Source organism: Amia ocellicauda, chromosome 1, assembly GCF_036373705.1.
Source record: "Amia ocellicauda isolate fAmiCal2 chromosome 1, fAmiCal2.hap1, whole genome shotgun sequence".
In the NCBI taxonomy this organism is placed as follows: domain Eukaryota; kingdom Metazoa; phylum Chordata; class Actinopteri; order Amiiformes; family Amiidae; genus Amia; species Amia ocellicauda.
Genome location: NC_089850.1, coordinates 25,131,205 through 25,146,241, shown reverse-complemented (window position 1 = coordinate 25,146,241; position 15,037 = coordinate 25,131,205). Strand labels below are relative to the sequence as shown.

The window sequence follows — 15,037 nt, the reverse complement described above, 5'->3', positions numbered from 1 at the left end:
TGAATTGCTCATTAGTGGCACAGGACACTTAGAATGTTGAATTACATTTCAAGTTAATTTTAATAATGTGACTGGATTAGTCTCATTACATGATTAAGGCACACCACGACATTCTTTGAGGTCTACTGCCAAATTCAGTACATGTGACTTGTAATGCCCACATATTAGCCCTTGGCAGCTATATCTAGGAAAAAATGTTTTCCAAAAGCAGACAACTGGTTGCAACCATTCAAAAAATGTTTAAACATTACCCAAGCAGAAAACAATGTTTTAAGATCACCCGACACAAGCAATCCAACAAGAAGGCTGTACTTTACCCATACTTTTACCACCTGAGCCGTGCATAACATGATGGGGCACTTGGTATTCTGCTGTTGAATATCAATCGTAACACACCTATTTTTACGCAGGCTTTGTGGAAAAGGAAATGCACATTTCACCAAACACTGAGGTATTAAAGTATATCAGGTATTCCCTGATTGCAACTCATGCAAGGGACAGGTGTATCTTATTCAATGGTTTGAAAGCCCTGAAGTGAGAGTCCTTCAAACATATAATAAAGTTGCAGAATAATAAAAGCATATGTTTTGTAAGTCACCCTGGATAAGGGCATCTGCCAAGAAATAAATAAATAATAATAATAATAATAATACTGAGCAATGGCACAAGTGGCACTGGCACAGCCCAGACATCACAAACAAACTATTAGTAAAAACCTTCAATGACATTTCTGTAAAACCGACTAATCACTATGACTTGGATCAATGCAAACAGAAACCATATTTTAAATAAACCAGCTCATAACTTTCAGAGGACAATAAGGATTCTCGACCTACAGCAAGTGTGTAGTTTGGATCTGGAAGCTCTCCCATTACATTCTATTCCATTATTTGATGCTGACTGTAAATCAAAACACTCTTCCCTATCATATGCAAAATAAAATGACATTCTAATTAATTATTTTGGGATAAAAGCTGAAGACTTACTTCACAATTTACCAGAAAAGGCTAAAAAATATAACTTTGTTAGCATATCTGTAGATGCTGAAAGCAGTGTTTCTTCTTATGGCCAAGCTTTTACAGAACTACATCAATCTATGAAAGAAGGCAGGGTTAACCAACTGACGATGCATACATTGAATAGCAAAATGTATTGCATGAGACATTATCTTTCATGAAACTGTGACATTAAATGTGCTGCTTGTGAAAAATCTTGCATTATTATTAGTATGTTATCTTTGTAATATATATGTTACAGCAGTGATGCTACAATTGCAGTATTTTTAAATACATTTTCCTGGGAATCAGTGCTGTTTATGTTTACTCTTTTGATAACAAATTGTGTGTTCCTAGTAGTAAACTGAAACATTTAAGTGATTTATTCACACATTTTAAGATAAAGTATTTAATAAGACTTATTAGTAATAAATGGATAAATGTCCATAGCTGCTGCTTAATCAATGTTGGGGCCCTAGTAATACATACACACATAGCATGGCATAGAAAACAGATTTTCAATCTTTTCTTTAGGAATATAACTGGTGTATTTAACCAATTGGAAAGCCATGGATCAGGAAATGAAAACGGTCTATCTGTGAATTCTACGAAAGTGTATTTTTGACAGCAGCTTCAAAATGAAGATAGTGATTAAGAAGAAGAAGAGGCAAAATAAAGGCTCTAACTGTATGTGTCTGTTTCTGAAGTAAGAGGAAGGATGATGGACAAGGACAGATGTCACCCTCTCAATTGTCAGTGTAGTATTGTGAAAACTGTATTTATGTGCTCCCTTGAACTAGTATAGCTTTCTTATACCTTCCTTTGTTATGAAAACAACAGGTATATAGTATCTTTAAATAACATACAATCCACTACTGGAATCACTGTCTGTGCTAATAGCCATGAAATATAGATCAGCTATGGAGAAGGTAGCGGGCACAACTGACAGTGAGGATCTCCTCTGATCTCTCTGATATAAGCAGATATCTATATGTACATGTCAGCATACATAAATACTACCCCTTAACAAACCAAATTATTGTTCAATGTGAAGAGATGAAATGCCACCACGTCGATACACTCAGATATCTAAGTTTTGTACACGTGGAGGAACATGAGTGAGTACAAAGCCGAAAGTTTGAAAGGCCAGCTAATGGCAGACAGCTGTTCAGGAATTAACATTAGCATGACCCTGGAGAGCAGCTGCAACCCAAAAGGCTGTATAAATGAAACCAGACGAATTAGTCAGACAACTTTGATTTGAACCTTAAACAACAACATGATACTTGGTTACATGTGTTGAATCAGCTGGAGATCCACAGAGCCTGCATATTCATAAAGAAGAGTCCCCAAGTCCCCATAAACTCAGTTACTTTTTGTTAACGCTCAAATTGTACAGATGGGGTTTATTAAGTGTAAGTTTAAAATGTATTCAAATTAGTACATTGTACTTTTTCCTTTTTCTTTTTTATCTAAAGGTTTTAAAAAAGGTCTTATTGGCAGAAAAAACACTACACTTTAAAATATGTCAGTTACTCATTTAATGGCTTATAAGCAGTTCTGATCAATTATGAAACTACATGAAAAGGAGTGCCCTGCTGACATACTACTGTATGATTAATTACATGTGACAACTGTTAAAGTAAATGGCCTTATACTCATCCTATCAGTTTATGGCAATGGCTGAGGATGTATGTATGCATTAATACTTTTTTCCAGATTACATGAACACATTAACAGATACCACAGTCCAAACTAGGTGCTATATCAAATTAAAACTTTTACCTACCACAGCATTTCAAAGTACAAATCAGTACACTTTTGCAGTCTAATGTATTGTTGGAAGATATTGTCTACTATTTACAAATCAAATAGGATACACCTTAGTAATTTGAGATTCATGGGTGGGTCAAAGTTTTGATTTGGTCTAGCTCTAAATTTGTTGATCTACTTTTGTTTACAATGTTACTGTTATAAAAGGTATTATAAACCACTTTTTTATATACATGTAAGCACGTAAACACTTAGACAAATGACTCAGTGGTACCTGGGTGTAACAACAGTCAAAACTTAAACAGAGAAATGCTGTTGAATTTTGCACCTAAAAATCAGATACACAGGGGTCTGAATTAAAATTGTCCTTCTACTGGACATACTCCACCTGAAATAATCAGAATGTGTTCAACGGTGATCTATTTTTTCTATTTAAAATGGATAGAAACATAGCCCTCCAATTCTGTTTATAATATGGTCCTTGGTTATAAGATAAGCTATTAACTAACAGACAAACAATGACATATATCATTGTAATTCCTAATTCCTGTAAGTTTTGTGTACATAACCGTTAGAGTCTACAGATATAAAACATGTTGTTTAATATTTTTGTCTCACCTGCAGTAGTCCTCACATGCTAGAAACTGTACATGCCATAAACAATATCAAAGTACCTACCTCCATAATGACATCAGGTTGATCTGTGGTCTGGATTGTTTTATCCACTCCCACAAAGTCGTAAAAGATTGTATAAACCAGCTTGCCTCCATAAGCTGCTAACTGTAATTAAACACAAATGCAGATGTCAATATTTCATGGAATGCTCAATTCATAACTTCAACGCTTCAGATCCTCAATAGCATGAAACATGACTATCATATGTTTTCTAGATGGTTAAAGGTTAAAGAAAAATGTAGAATTGTTTTTTACTCTTCATGCTCCCCATAAGAAAATATATTGTTCACCTTACACACATACATACATACATAAACACAAACTCTGATTATAGCTTTATAAAAAAACACTTAAGATACATTTCACATAAATAATTATTACTGCATTCAAGTCCAATTTTTGTCCTTGCCCTTTGAGTAGAGCTAATGTTTTTAAATTAATAGTCAGTGTAACCCGACTGTTTTCATTACATGGAAAGCTCCTGATTAACTGTGGCACAACCTTCTGCCATACACAGTGCTATGTAACAGATTAGGGCAAAAAGAAAAAAAAAACTGTAAAATTCACATGAGCAAATCAACAGTTTTTATAGATTTTCCTGACCTTTGTAAAATAGTTTGGCTCCATAGAAATCAACAGAAAGACAGTCTAACGTGTATACATCCCTATTTTAACTTAGTGCTTTCAACTGGAATTTTACTTGCAAACTATCTGTTAGGGAATAAAGTACTAGGACTGGTATGTTTATAAACATGTAATGTTCAGTAACCAGACATTTCATTTTAACTTTTTATAACTGAAAAGAAAATGTTTACAGTTAAATGGCATACAGCAGTATTTATAACCAAACACATTGCGTAGACACTGCTGGAACTGAATATTTGTAATACTAATACAGGGTGAACACATTTTCTAAAACATAAATACAATGAAACAAACACTTCAGTGAAGTAATGGTACATAGAATGATACAGAAATATAATGTTACTGATCCTACAGTTTCTGAACCACAGATTTAGAAATGGATTCAGTGGTGCTATGAATTATGTTAAAGGATATACTTCAGTTAGTTATCATTATCTATATATTTTTATTTTGACAGCAATAAAAAGGGAAAAAGACAAAGATGTGACGAGCTGAAATGACACTGACCATGCACTTCTTGCAATGTTTTCTTTCGCCACAATACATTCCTCCACACTGTTTTCTGTCTGAATTCCAAGCTCCCAACCAAGAAAAGACAACTTCTCAAATCACCATTATTTAGCTCTACAAAGTCGGCTCCCACTGTGACTCAAACATTCATCTTGAGGGCATCAGTATAATAAATAAATAAAGCTGCTGTGAAGATTGACCCAGGAAACCCTTTAACTAGGCCTTGAAGGCAACGTAAAGGCCCTTAACTTTGATCATCAATGATTTGTGATGTGGCTGATAACTGGCAATATGAAGGACCCATTTACTCTCATTCGTGGAGCCGTGCAATTACCAAAACACTTTACAAATACTTATCATCTACCCATCTATCTAGCATAAAAATGCATAAATACATTAAAACTGTGATGCAACACTGTTGACTTGTGCATGGCAGGTGTAACCAAGTCTGTACTCAGCTGTGTTGTTAAAGTATCACTCAAATGTCACTCTAATCCCACATCTCTCTCTCAAAGTTAATCCCCAGTGAGAGAAAAAGCAAAGACCACCCAAACCAATTTTACCCCTTTTCACAATTCTCTGCGTGAACACTATATTAACTGTTAGCTTGAAACCTAACCCTATGTCAGTTCTCATCCTAAGGGAAATGTAGTGCTGGGCTACTTTTAAGTTTAGATAAGATTTCAGGATGGTCGTTGGTTGTGCTAAAGTTAAATTAGTGATACTGATGAAGGTATGAATGGTCTTATTATTACATTAGGGTTGTATCTAGGTATTATTTCCCAGGATAAAAATGTTACGGACAATAAAAGAGTATATCAGTAGGTGTCTTATTAGTCCAATAAAATGTTGCTGCAATTTCTTCTGAAGATACAGCAAGAATCCTGTGCAGAACATACAGTTCCACTGAAAAAAGTGCTATTCACTTTGCTATATCAAATTTGGACTGTGTAATAATACCCTGACTCACAGAAAACAGTTTGACCCATAATGTAAATTACAACATTTACATTACTTATTCCAGGTGTCCTGGAGAGCCATAGGGGCTTCTGCTTTTCTTTCAGATAACTAGTGGGTCAGGACAAACCAATATGTAATAAAATATCAAATGTAATAAAATGTAATAAAACCTTCAAGAGTTTAATCCTGATCAGGACTGTATGAATGTGCTGTTTAAAGGCAATATGTCCATTATTGATATAGGATTATATAAATGATGTAGTACATAACTTACAGTGGTAATCACTATCTGACCTTGTACTTCAATTTATTGTTCTGCTGAAATGTGATTGTTTTAAACTCAGTACTGATTATTCTCTGACTCACACGGGTTTTCCACTAGGATTTGCCTGTACATCCATTTGCCCCTAAACCCCAACAAGCTTCCCAGTCCCTGTTGATGAGAGGCATCCTCATAACATGATGCTGCCACCACCATGCTTGACAGCTGGGATGGTGTTGACTGAATGATGTGCTGTGTCAAGTTTCTGCCAAATGTAATGCTTTGAATTTAGACCAAAATGTTTCATTTTGGCTCACCTGACCACAAAACCTATTGCCACATGTCTGCAGTATCATTAACTTGCTTTTTATGAAAACCTATATTAGATTTAAAATGGGTCTTTTTCAGTAATGTCTGCTTTCTTGCCACTCGCTCACACAGGCAAGCTTTGTGAAGGGACTGGGATATTGTTGATGTGTGAACACTGACTCCTATCTCAAACACAGAACTTTGCAAATCTTTCAAAGTCACTATTCACTTCATAGTGGCATCCTAACCAGTTTCCTGGTTGCCCAGCTGCTCAGTTCATAAGGTCAACTTGATATTGGTAGTGACTGGGTGGTATTAAGTTCATTCCACTTCTTAATTGTAGTCTTTATTGTATTCAGTGACTTTTACATTTTCTCCTGATCTGTGCGTCTCTACCACTTTTTCCCTGACTTGTTTAGAAAACTCATTGGTCTTCAATGGTTGGCTTGTCATATCATTATGTGAGTTTAAATTCAATACTTAACTGAGGAAACTTACAGAAACAGCTTAATTTACTCTGAAGTCAAGGTAAAACACTTTGATTACACAGATACAGAGAGCATGACACTAATTGTGTAACCTTTCAAACAAATCCTTTGCACCTGCACTGATTTAGGGTTGCCGTAGCAAAGGGGTTAAATACTTATGCAATTGAGAATCTTCTAATTTTCTTTGCAAATCTAACTTATTTACATAATATCAGATTTTTTTAGCTTTATCAGTTTGGAGTAGATAGAGTAGATTCTAAATATAAAGACCAATTTGAAAGTTTCATAATTGCAAACAGAAAATGTGGAAACTTTACAGGGGAGTGAATATTTGTGCAAGGCACTGTATGTAATATACATTCCTTCCAGATTAAAATTAACACTAGTATAATTATTAGCATTTTTTGTTTGTTGTAAATTGATTTTGTTTTGATCCATTAGAGCCCTCTATGTAAAATACTGTCCAAAATATATATGGGGATAATACTAGTTGACTAGGGGAGGATGTATTATTATTTAATTTCCTAGCTGGCACCCTTATCCAGGGCAAGATGCACAATTGTCACATTATCTTTACATACAAATACCCATTTAGGGTTTTTACTGGAACAATCTAGGAAAATTACCTTGCTCAGTAGCTCAATAACCTTGCTCAATAGCAGTGTCCCCCAACTGGGATTGAACCCAAAATCAGTCCAGAGTCCAGAGCCCTGAGCCCTAACCACTACTCCACACTGCTGGGAGGACATATGCATGACTGAGGACTATGGAAGGGATTGTGCAGATAAAATATCAAAACAGCTGGAAGAGGAATATCTACATCAAATGAAATATAAAGGTTGTAGGGGACTAATTCCTCTTCCATAGTAGTGTGGGAATACGCCATATGTGTCAATTAAGTCCCTGTCATGTCTTTGTGTGTTTGTCTTATTTGTTAACCTGGGTGTTCACAAAGGGTGAATGTGTGGGCATAGGTGAATAACCGGCAGGGAGGTGGACCTGAATGGTAGTCACTCATATACAATGAGTGTCAGTGTGTGAGGACATGCTTCATTGGCATATAGTCCTTTGGTTATTTTCCTGGTGTAGGAGAGTGCTTCAAACCTCAAGATAGCATGCGACGGGAACAAATCCCTGCCTGGTGAGGTTGGCCTGTCTGCACTTTAACTCTTCAGTTCAGTGAATACCTGATAACAGTTTGCTGAGCAGCAGTATCACTTCTATGACAGCTGATTATTTAAATATTATTTCAGAAAGGGAGTCTTTAGTCATTAAATGAGAACAAGATTGAACTTGGTTTGAAAGTGGAATTATACCCATATATCCTTCCGGGTCTGCAGTGAATCAATGATACATTAAACAGCTAAGTAATTGAATTATATAGTATTAACCATAAATCACAGGGGAATTGTTAAAGTGACAAGGTATGGCAAGAGTGATAATTTGGCTTGCCATAACATGGTGTGGTTAACACTCTACAGCAGTATTCCTCCAGATGCTTGTAACACTGTTGTTATCAATTAGCTGAATATGCTTAGAAAATGTGGGTTAAGGTGACTACAGCTGGGTGCTTATAAATACTTGTTTTTAATGAAAACTGGTTTTCCCTCTCTCTCTCTCTCTCTCTCTCTCTCTCTCTCTCTCTCTCTCTCTCTATATATATATATATATATATATATACACTCACCTAAAGGATTATTAGGAACATCATACTAATACTGTGTTTGACCCCCTTTCGCCTTCAGAACTGCCTTAATTCTACGTGGCATTCATTCAACAAGGTGCTGAAAGCATTCTTTAGAAATGTTGGCCCGTATTGATAGGATAGCATCTTGCAGTTGATGGAGATTTGTGGGATGCACATCCAGGGCACGAAGCTCCCGTTCCACCACATCCCAAAGATGCTCTATTGGGTTGAGATCTGGTGACTGTGGGGGCCAGTTTAGTACAGTGAACTCATTGTCATGTTCAAGAAACCAATTTGAAATGATTCGACCTTTGTGACATGGTGCATTATCCTGCTGGAAGTAGCCATCAGAGGATGGGTACATGGTGGTCATAAAGGGATGGACATGGTCAGAAACAATGCTCAGGTAGGCTGTGGCATTTAAACGATGCCCAATTGGCACTAAGCGGCCTAAAGTGTGCCAAGAAAACATCCCCCACACCATTACACCACCACCACCAGCCTGCACAGTGGTAACAAGGCATGATGGATCCATGTTCTCATTCTGTTTACACCCTTTTCACCTTTTGTTGCCTTATAGTGTGGAATTAAAATGCATTTTTCTTTTTTCATCTACACAACCTACCCCAGAACATCCAAGTGAACGGGAATACTATGCAAAGGGAGACGGGGAAATTGTCATTCCTATGGACAAGATAACTGTCCTGTATGGAAGAGTGTCATGAAGGAAGCAATTTCTGAAAAAAGACAATGTACAATCTTGCTTGGAATTTGCAAAACGATTTGGCAAAATATTGTGTGGTTTGATGAAAAATTTAAGTATTTGGACTAAATGAGAAATGTTATGTCTGGTGTAAACCCAACACAGCACATGGCTCAGGTAAAACCATGCCTACTGTAAAGCATGGTTGTGGCAGCATCATGCTATGGGGATGCTTTGCATCAGCTGGACTGGGAAGCTTGACAGTTTATAGGGAAAAATGTATGTAGCTAAATACAGGTAAATTATAAAGGAAAACCTGCTTCAGTCTGCAAATGACTTAAGACTGGGATGAATATTCACCTTGTAGCATGACAATGACACCAAGCATACAGCCAAAGCCATACTGGAGTGGCTAGAAAGAAAGTGAATGTCTTAGAGTGGCCCAGTCACGGACTTGAATCACATTGAGAATCTGCAGCAAGATTTGAAGATTGCTGTCCACCAACAATCCCCTTCTGAAGAACTGCATTTCTTTCCCTGTGTGTCTGTATGAACAAGGTCACTGTCTGACAGTCTTACTGTGCTATGGTACTGTGCTGTAGTTCAACCCTGACACCTAGAAGAACAGGGTCTGATAAACCAGCAATTCGGGCTTGATACATCATACAAGCTCCCCTTATATTAAACAGTACATATGCCTTAATTTTACCCCAGTTAAGCCATATATGGGTCTTCCTGAAAAGCTGACAGGCAGAAAACAAACTTCCAGTCATCACGGGACAGACGTGTGCCCTGTTATCGTTCTCTCTTGTCTGGTCTGCATAAAAGTGCCTGCAGTTTGTAACTTCTTCAAAACTGTTCTTGAGATTAACTCTCGAACACTTCTTCCAAGCAGCTGTTTGTAATAAAACCTTTTGGTTAGAAATAGATCTCTCTCTCTAGATTTCATCGACACTTCACCATCCAAGTAGACAGAGGATGAACAATTCTACCTTGGGAACAATTAGAATGGGAGAAAATTACACAACCCAGATGTGCAAATCTTGTAGAGACTTACCCCAAAAGACTCACAGCTGTAATTGCTGCCAAAGGTGGTTCTGCCAATTATCATAAGGAGCAGAACAGAAACATAAAACAATATCAACAGCAACATCACTATTACATTCAGTGGATTTCCATCGTAGCACTAGGGACCAGGGGGGCAGGGAGCTCTGACAATGGGAGATGTTCCACTAAGGAAAGAAAACCAAAGGAACCTGCTAGTAGGAAAGTCCTGAAATGTTTGTACCTCAATGCCAGGAGTATAAGGAACAAGATTTTAGACCTAGAACCCACAGTGCTGGCGGGTGACTATGATGTTGTAGGAGTGACGGAAACATGGCTTACAGAAAATGATGGGGATGAATACAAGTTGAAAGGATACACACAGTTTAGGAGAGACAGGCAAAATCAAAGAGGAGGTGGGGTAGCATTATATGTGAAAAATGACATTGAGGCAGAAGAACTCAAATTAGATCCCAGTAACGGAACAGAATCTTTGTGGATTAAACTTTTGAACAAGAGATCTGGAGGATTAGTGTTACAGACCACCCAACTCAGATATTCAGAAAGATGTTGCACTGCACAATGTAATCAGGACTGCATTTAGCAAGGATGTGGGTATTATAATAGGGGATTTCAATTTCCCTAACATAGACTGGGAAAGACCAGACGGGACTACAGAAGCAGAAATATAAATGGTTGAGATGGTAAATGACTGCTTTCTAACTCAGTTTGTCAGGGAACCAACCAGGGAGAGTGTATGCATTTTCTTGATATGTTCAAATTACAAAGATAGAGTCAGAGGGACAGTAGTTAGAGAACCAATGGCAAACTGTGATCAAAATATGGTTAGCTTTGAGGCATTCTTTCAAAAAACAAGGACCAAGTCTAAAACAATGGTCTACAATTTTAGAAAAGCAAACCTTGAAGGTATGAGGCGGCACTTAGAAGAGTTAACTGGAGCACATTGGATACAGATTCAGTTGAAAATGGATGGGTATATTTTAAGAATATACTACTTGAGGCTCAGGAGAAATTTGTACCAAAACGTAGCAAATTGAGGACTAAAAAACATTGACCAAAATGGTTTAGTAGAAGTATGCAAAACATATTAGGAGAAAGAAAATCTTGTATAGCGCATATAAAAGGGATGGAGACGAAACAAAATACTTCGAATATGTTGAGCTGCAAAGAGATCTTAAGAAAGGGATCAGGAAAGCAAAGGGAAATAGAAAACAACACAGCTCTTGGAGCTAAAACTAATGCAAAGAGCTTTTTTTCAATATTACAACAGCAAGAGATCAATAAAGGAGGAAGTGAAACAGATAAAGGGCAAAAACGGAAGTATCTTGGAAACGAACAAGATGTGGCAAATGTCCTAAATGAGTATTTCACAGAGGTTTTTACAAAAGAAGAAACGGATTAACAGATGCCACAGGTTAACAATCTGTCCAGTCAAACCGTAAGAGAGATCAGGATAAATGAGGAGGAGGTACTAAAGGGACTAGCAGAATTAAAAACAAACAAATCACCTGGGCCAGATGGTATATTTCCAACAGTACTTAAAGAAATTAGGGAAATTATTTATAGGTCGCTAACTCAAATATTCCAAATGACACTTTGAACAGGGGATGTGCCCATTGACTGGAAGACAGCAAATGTCATACCAATCCACAAGAAAGGGGACAAAACTGAGACAGGAAATTACAGACCAATCAGTCTCACCTACATCACTTGTAAAATGTTGGAAAAAATGATTAGACAGAAAATAGAGCATCTTAATGAAAACCATATTCTTGGAGACAGTCAACATGGGTTTAGACGAGGCAGATCATGTGTTACTAATTTATTGGAATTTTTCGAACATGCAACTGCAGTTGTAGATCATGTGAAAGCATATGATATGATATACTTAGATTTTCAAAAAGCTTTTGATAAGGTTCCACACCAAAGACTTATCCTCAAATTGCAAGCTGTAGGCATTCAGGGTAATGTAAGTAGATGGATTATGTATTATATTGTATTATATATTGAATTGCTATGTTTTATGTAAATTGAATTTGTAATGATTGATGCCTTTACTTATCTGTATTTTTGCACTTTGTTTTGCACTTATGTTGTAAGTCGCCCTGGGTAAGTGCGTCTGCCAAGAAATAAAAATAATAATTAAAAAAATAATAATAATGAACTGGTTGATGTATAGGAAACAGAGGGTGTCGATTAGAGGAGTTGCTTCAAATTGGTTTCTTGAACATGACAATGAGTTCACTGTACTAAACTGGCCCCCACAGTCACCAGATCTCAACCCAATAGAGCATCTTTGGGATGTGGTGGAACGGGAGCTTCGTGCCCTGGATGTGCATCCCACAAATCTCCATCAACTGCAAGATGCTATCCTATCAATATGGGCCAACATTTCTAAAGAATGCTTTCAGCACCTTGTTGAATCAAAGCCTCGTAGAATTAAGGCAGTTCTGAAGGCGAAAGGGGGTCAAACACAGTATTAGTATGGTGTTCCTAATAATCCTTTAGGTCAGTGTACTGTGCCTATATAAAGACTACACCCTTTTCACCTTTTGTTGCCTTATAGTGTGGAATTAAAATGCATTTTTCTTTTTTCATCTACACAACATTTTGTAGGGCTCTGGCAGTGCTCCTCCTGTTCCTCCTCGCACAAAGGAGCAGATACCGGTCCTGCTGCTGGGTTGATGCCCATCTATGGCCCTGTCCAGCTCTCCTCGTGTAACAGCCCGTCTCTTGGTAACTCCTCCATGCTCTTGAGACTGTACTGGGAGACACAGTAAACCTTCTTGCGACGGCACGTATGGATGTGCCATCCTGGAGGAGCTGGACTGCCTGTGCAACCTGAATGGGCTGCAGGTACCGCCTCATGCTTCCAGTAGTGACAAGGACACTAGCAAAATGCAAAACTAGAGAAGAATCAGTCAGGAAGGATAAGGAGAGAGCAATTGTCTGTGGCCACCACCTGCAAAACCATTCCCTTTCATTTGCACCAAAACAGGTGACATTGATTCAAAATCGCTTAGGCTGCCTAACTGGACATGTTGATATCTCTGAAGTGTAACTGACTTGGTGTTATACTGTGATGATTACATGTTCCCTTAATTTTTTTGAGCAGTGTATTAGTGAAATATTAATGCTAATCTTCACTTTCTTAGTAGTTTCTAAATATGATGTTAAACATTTTTCCATACTGCTGTGACACAAAATCTGTATATTTCTAAAGACAGGAATACAAATATAGGTATAAATGTGGCATCTACATGCCATCAAAGCATAACTCTGTTGGATTGTTTCTGAGTGTTTGTAGGAATCTGAAGTTGCTTCTATGGTGTTGTTTTGAAGGCTGGATGGCTCTGTCTACTGACAAGTTATGTTTATGTATTATTTATTAATTGTACAATATTTTGGATTAATAATGGTAAGCAACTGTTCTCTACAAATTGCAGATCCAGGTCATACACTTTAATCAGGAAGTCTATTAATATTTCCTTGTCCAGGTTATGCTTCCATCCTACACAACATATTCATGTACATAAGGCAAAATCTGGAATGGGATATAACTGAAAAAAATATTAATTCTGATAATGAAGGACTCTGTACCTATTGGTTGATCATAAACAGTTAGGTTCATAAATATTTGGACAGTGACACAATTGTCATCATTCTTGAAAGGAAACAATCAAGATATGCTTTAAGTGTAGACTTTCATCTTTAATTTGAGGGTAGTTACATCCAAATTGGGTGAACGGTGTAGGAATTACACCAATTTTTATATGTGGTCCACCCAATTTTAGGGGCTCAAAAGTATTTGGACAAACTAACAAAATCATGAATTAAATTAAATTACATTTTGAATTAAGAAATTACTGGCTGGGTGGAAAATTACACAAGAACTGAATAAAATAAAATAAATCCATGAATCCCTTCCATATATTCTCAAGGGTTTTTACTTTATTCTCTCAGAATTCGTATGTATGCAAAAATATCAGAGGTGCAAGATTAAACTCAACACATTTTAAGTTACAAATTATATATTTTGAATAAATCATGAGCTTAATCTTTATGAATAAGTCAGCGCCACATTTAAAATCACTGGAGTAAGATAAAAAATCCATTTGGATGAGTACAAAACTTTTTAACCACATCTTCATAGTTCATAACACATTAAACAGATAGTCTAGGAATGAGTGAATCTATTAAACAGATACTGCCCTGCAGAATAGAGTAAAAAGTGCAATAATTTTATTTTGATAAGTGATGCACTTAGGTTAACAAAACTTCCAGGGTTCTGGTTGCCTTCGATTGCTCCTGCAGGAGTACATCTGAAATGGGCATATTAGCAGGCAGCCTTGACACTAAGGGCGACAGGAGCAACAGCCTCCAATTGAACACTGCTTATTCAAATGAAAGGCAGAGTGCAATGTGCAATGGAAAGACTCATTCCAGGTCCCTCGGTAGAAATGACTGTAAATATATTCATTTGAGTAAAACAATCATTGGCGTCTATCCATGCATATTCTCTGCTCACAGCGCTGTCATTCTTGTCAATCTGAAGATGAGAGGTAATGGCCCCAGTTTCTATGAAACTGCTGAAGTGTGTACTCAGGCAACAGCCTGAAAGATGGGTTCATTTATCATCATAATAGGCTATTACCCATGATAGGTCACAACTCAGTGAAGATTCAGTCAGTGTAATTGGTGCTATTCCCTTCACTTTGAATACCCCTGAAGGTGAAGAGCTGCAATTCATAGGCTTTAGTCAATCACAGAATTAAGCATTTTGTCTAAAAAGTTCATTGAGACAGTTTACACAGGTTTACAACACACTCTGATATTCTGAACCTAATATAATATGAACTTCTTAAACTGGAAGAAATAATGTTAGCTTTAGCACAGATAATTGAATTATGTGTTCAAAAAAAGCGTAAAAATAAAGAAAGAATAATCTTACAAACTAAACAAAAT

At 36.9% G+C, this 15,037-nt stretch overlaps 1 protein-coding gene across 1 annotated transcript in view; it reads right to left on the bottom strand.

Moving 5' to 3' along the window:
- The window catches only part of lama2 (laminin, alpha 2), a 208,555-nt gene that overhangs the window by 87,754 nt on the left and 105,764 nt on the right, over positions 1 to 15,037 (bottom strand). The window contains exon 13 of the mRNA XM_066699351.1: positions 3,447 to 3,548. Within this exon, the coding sequence (XP_066555448.1) occupies positions 3,447 to 3,548 (102 nt within the window). The remainder of the gene's footprint in view (positions 1 to 3,446; positions 3,549 to 15,037) is intronic.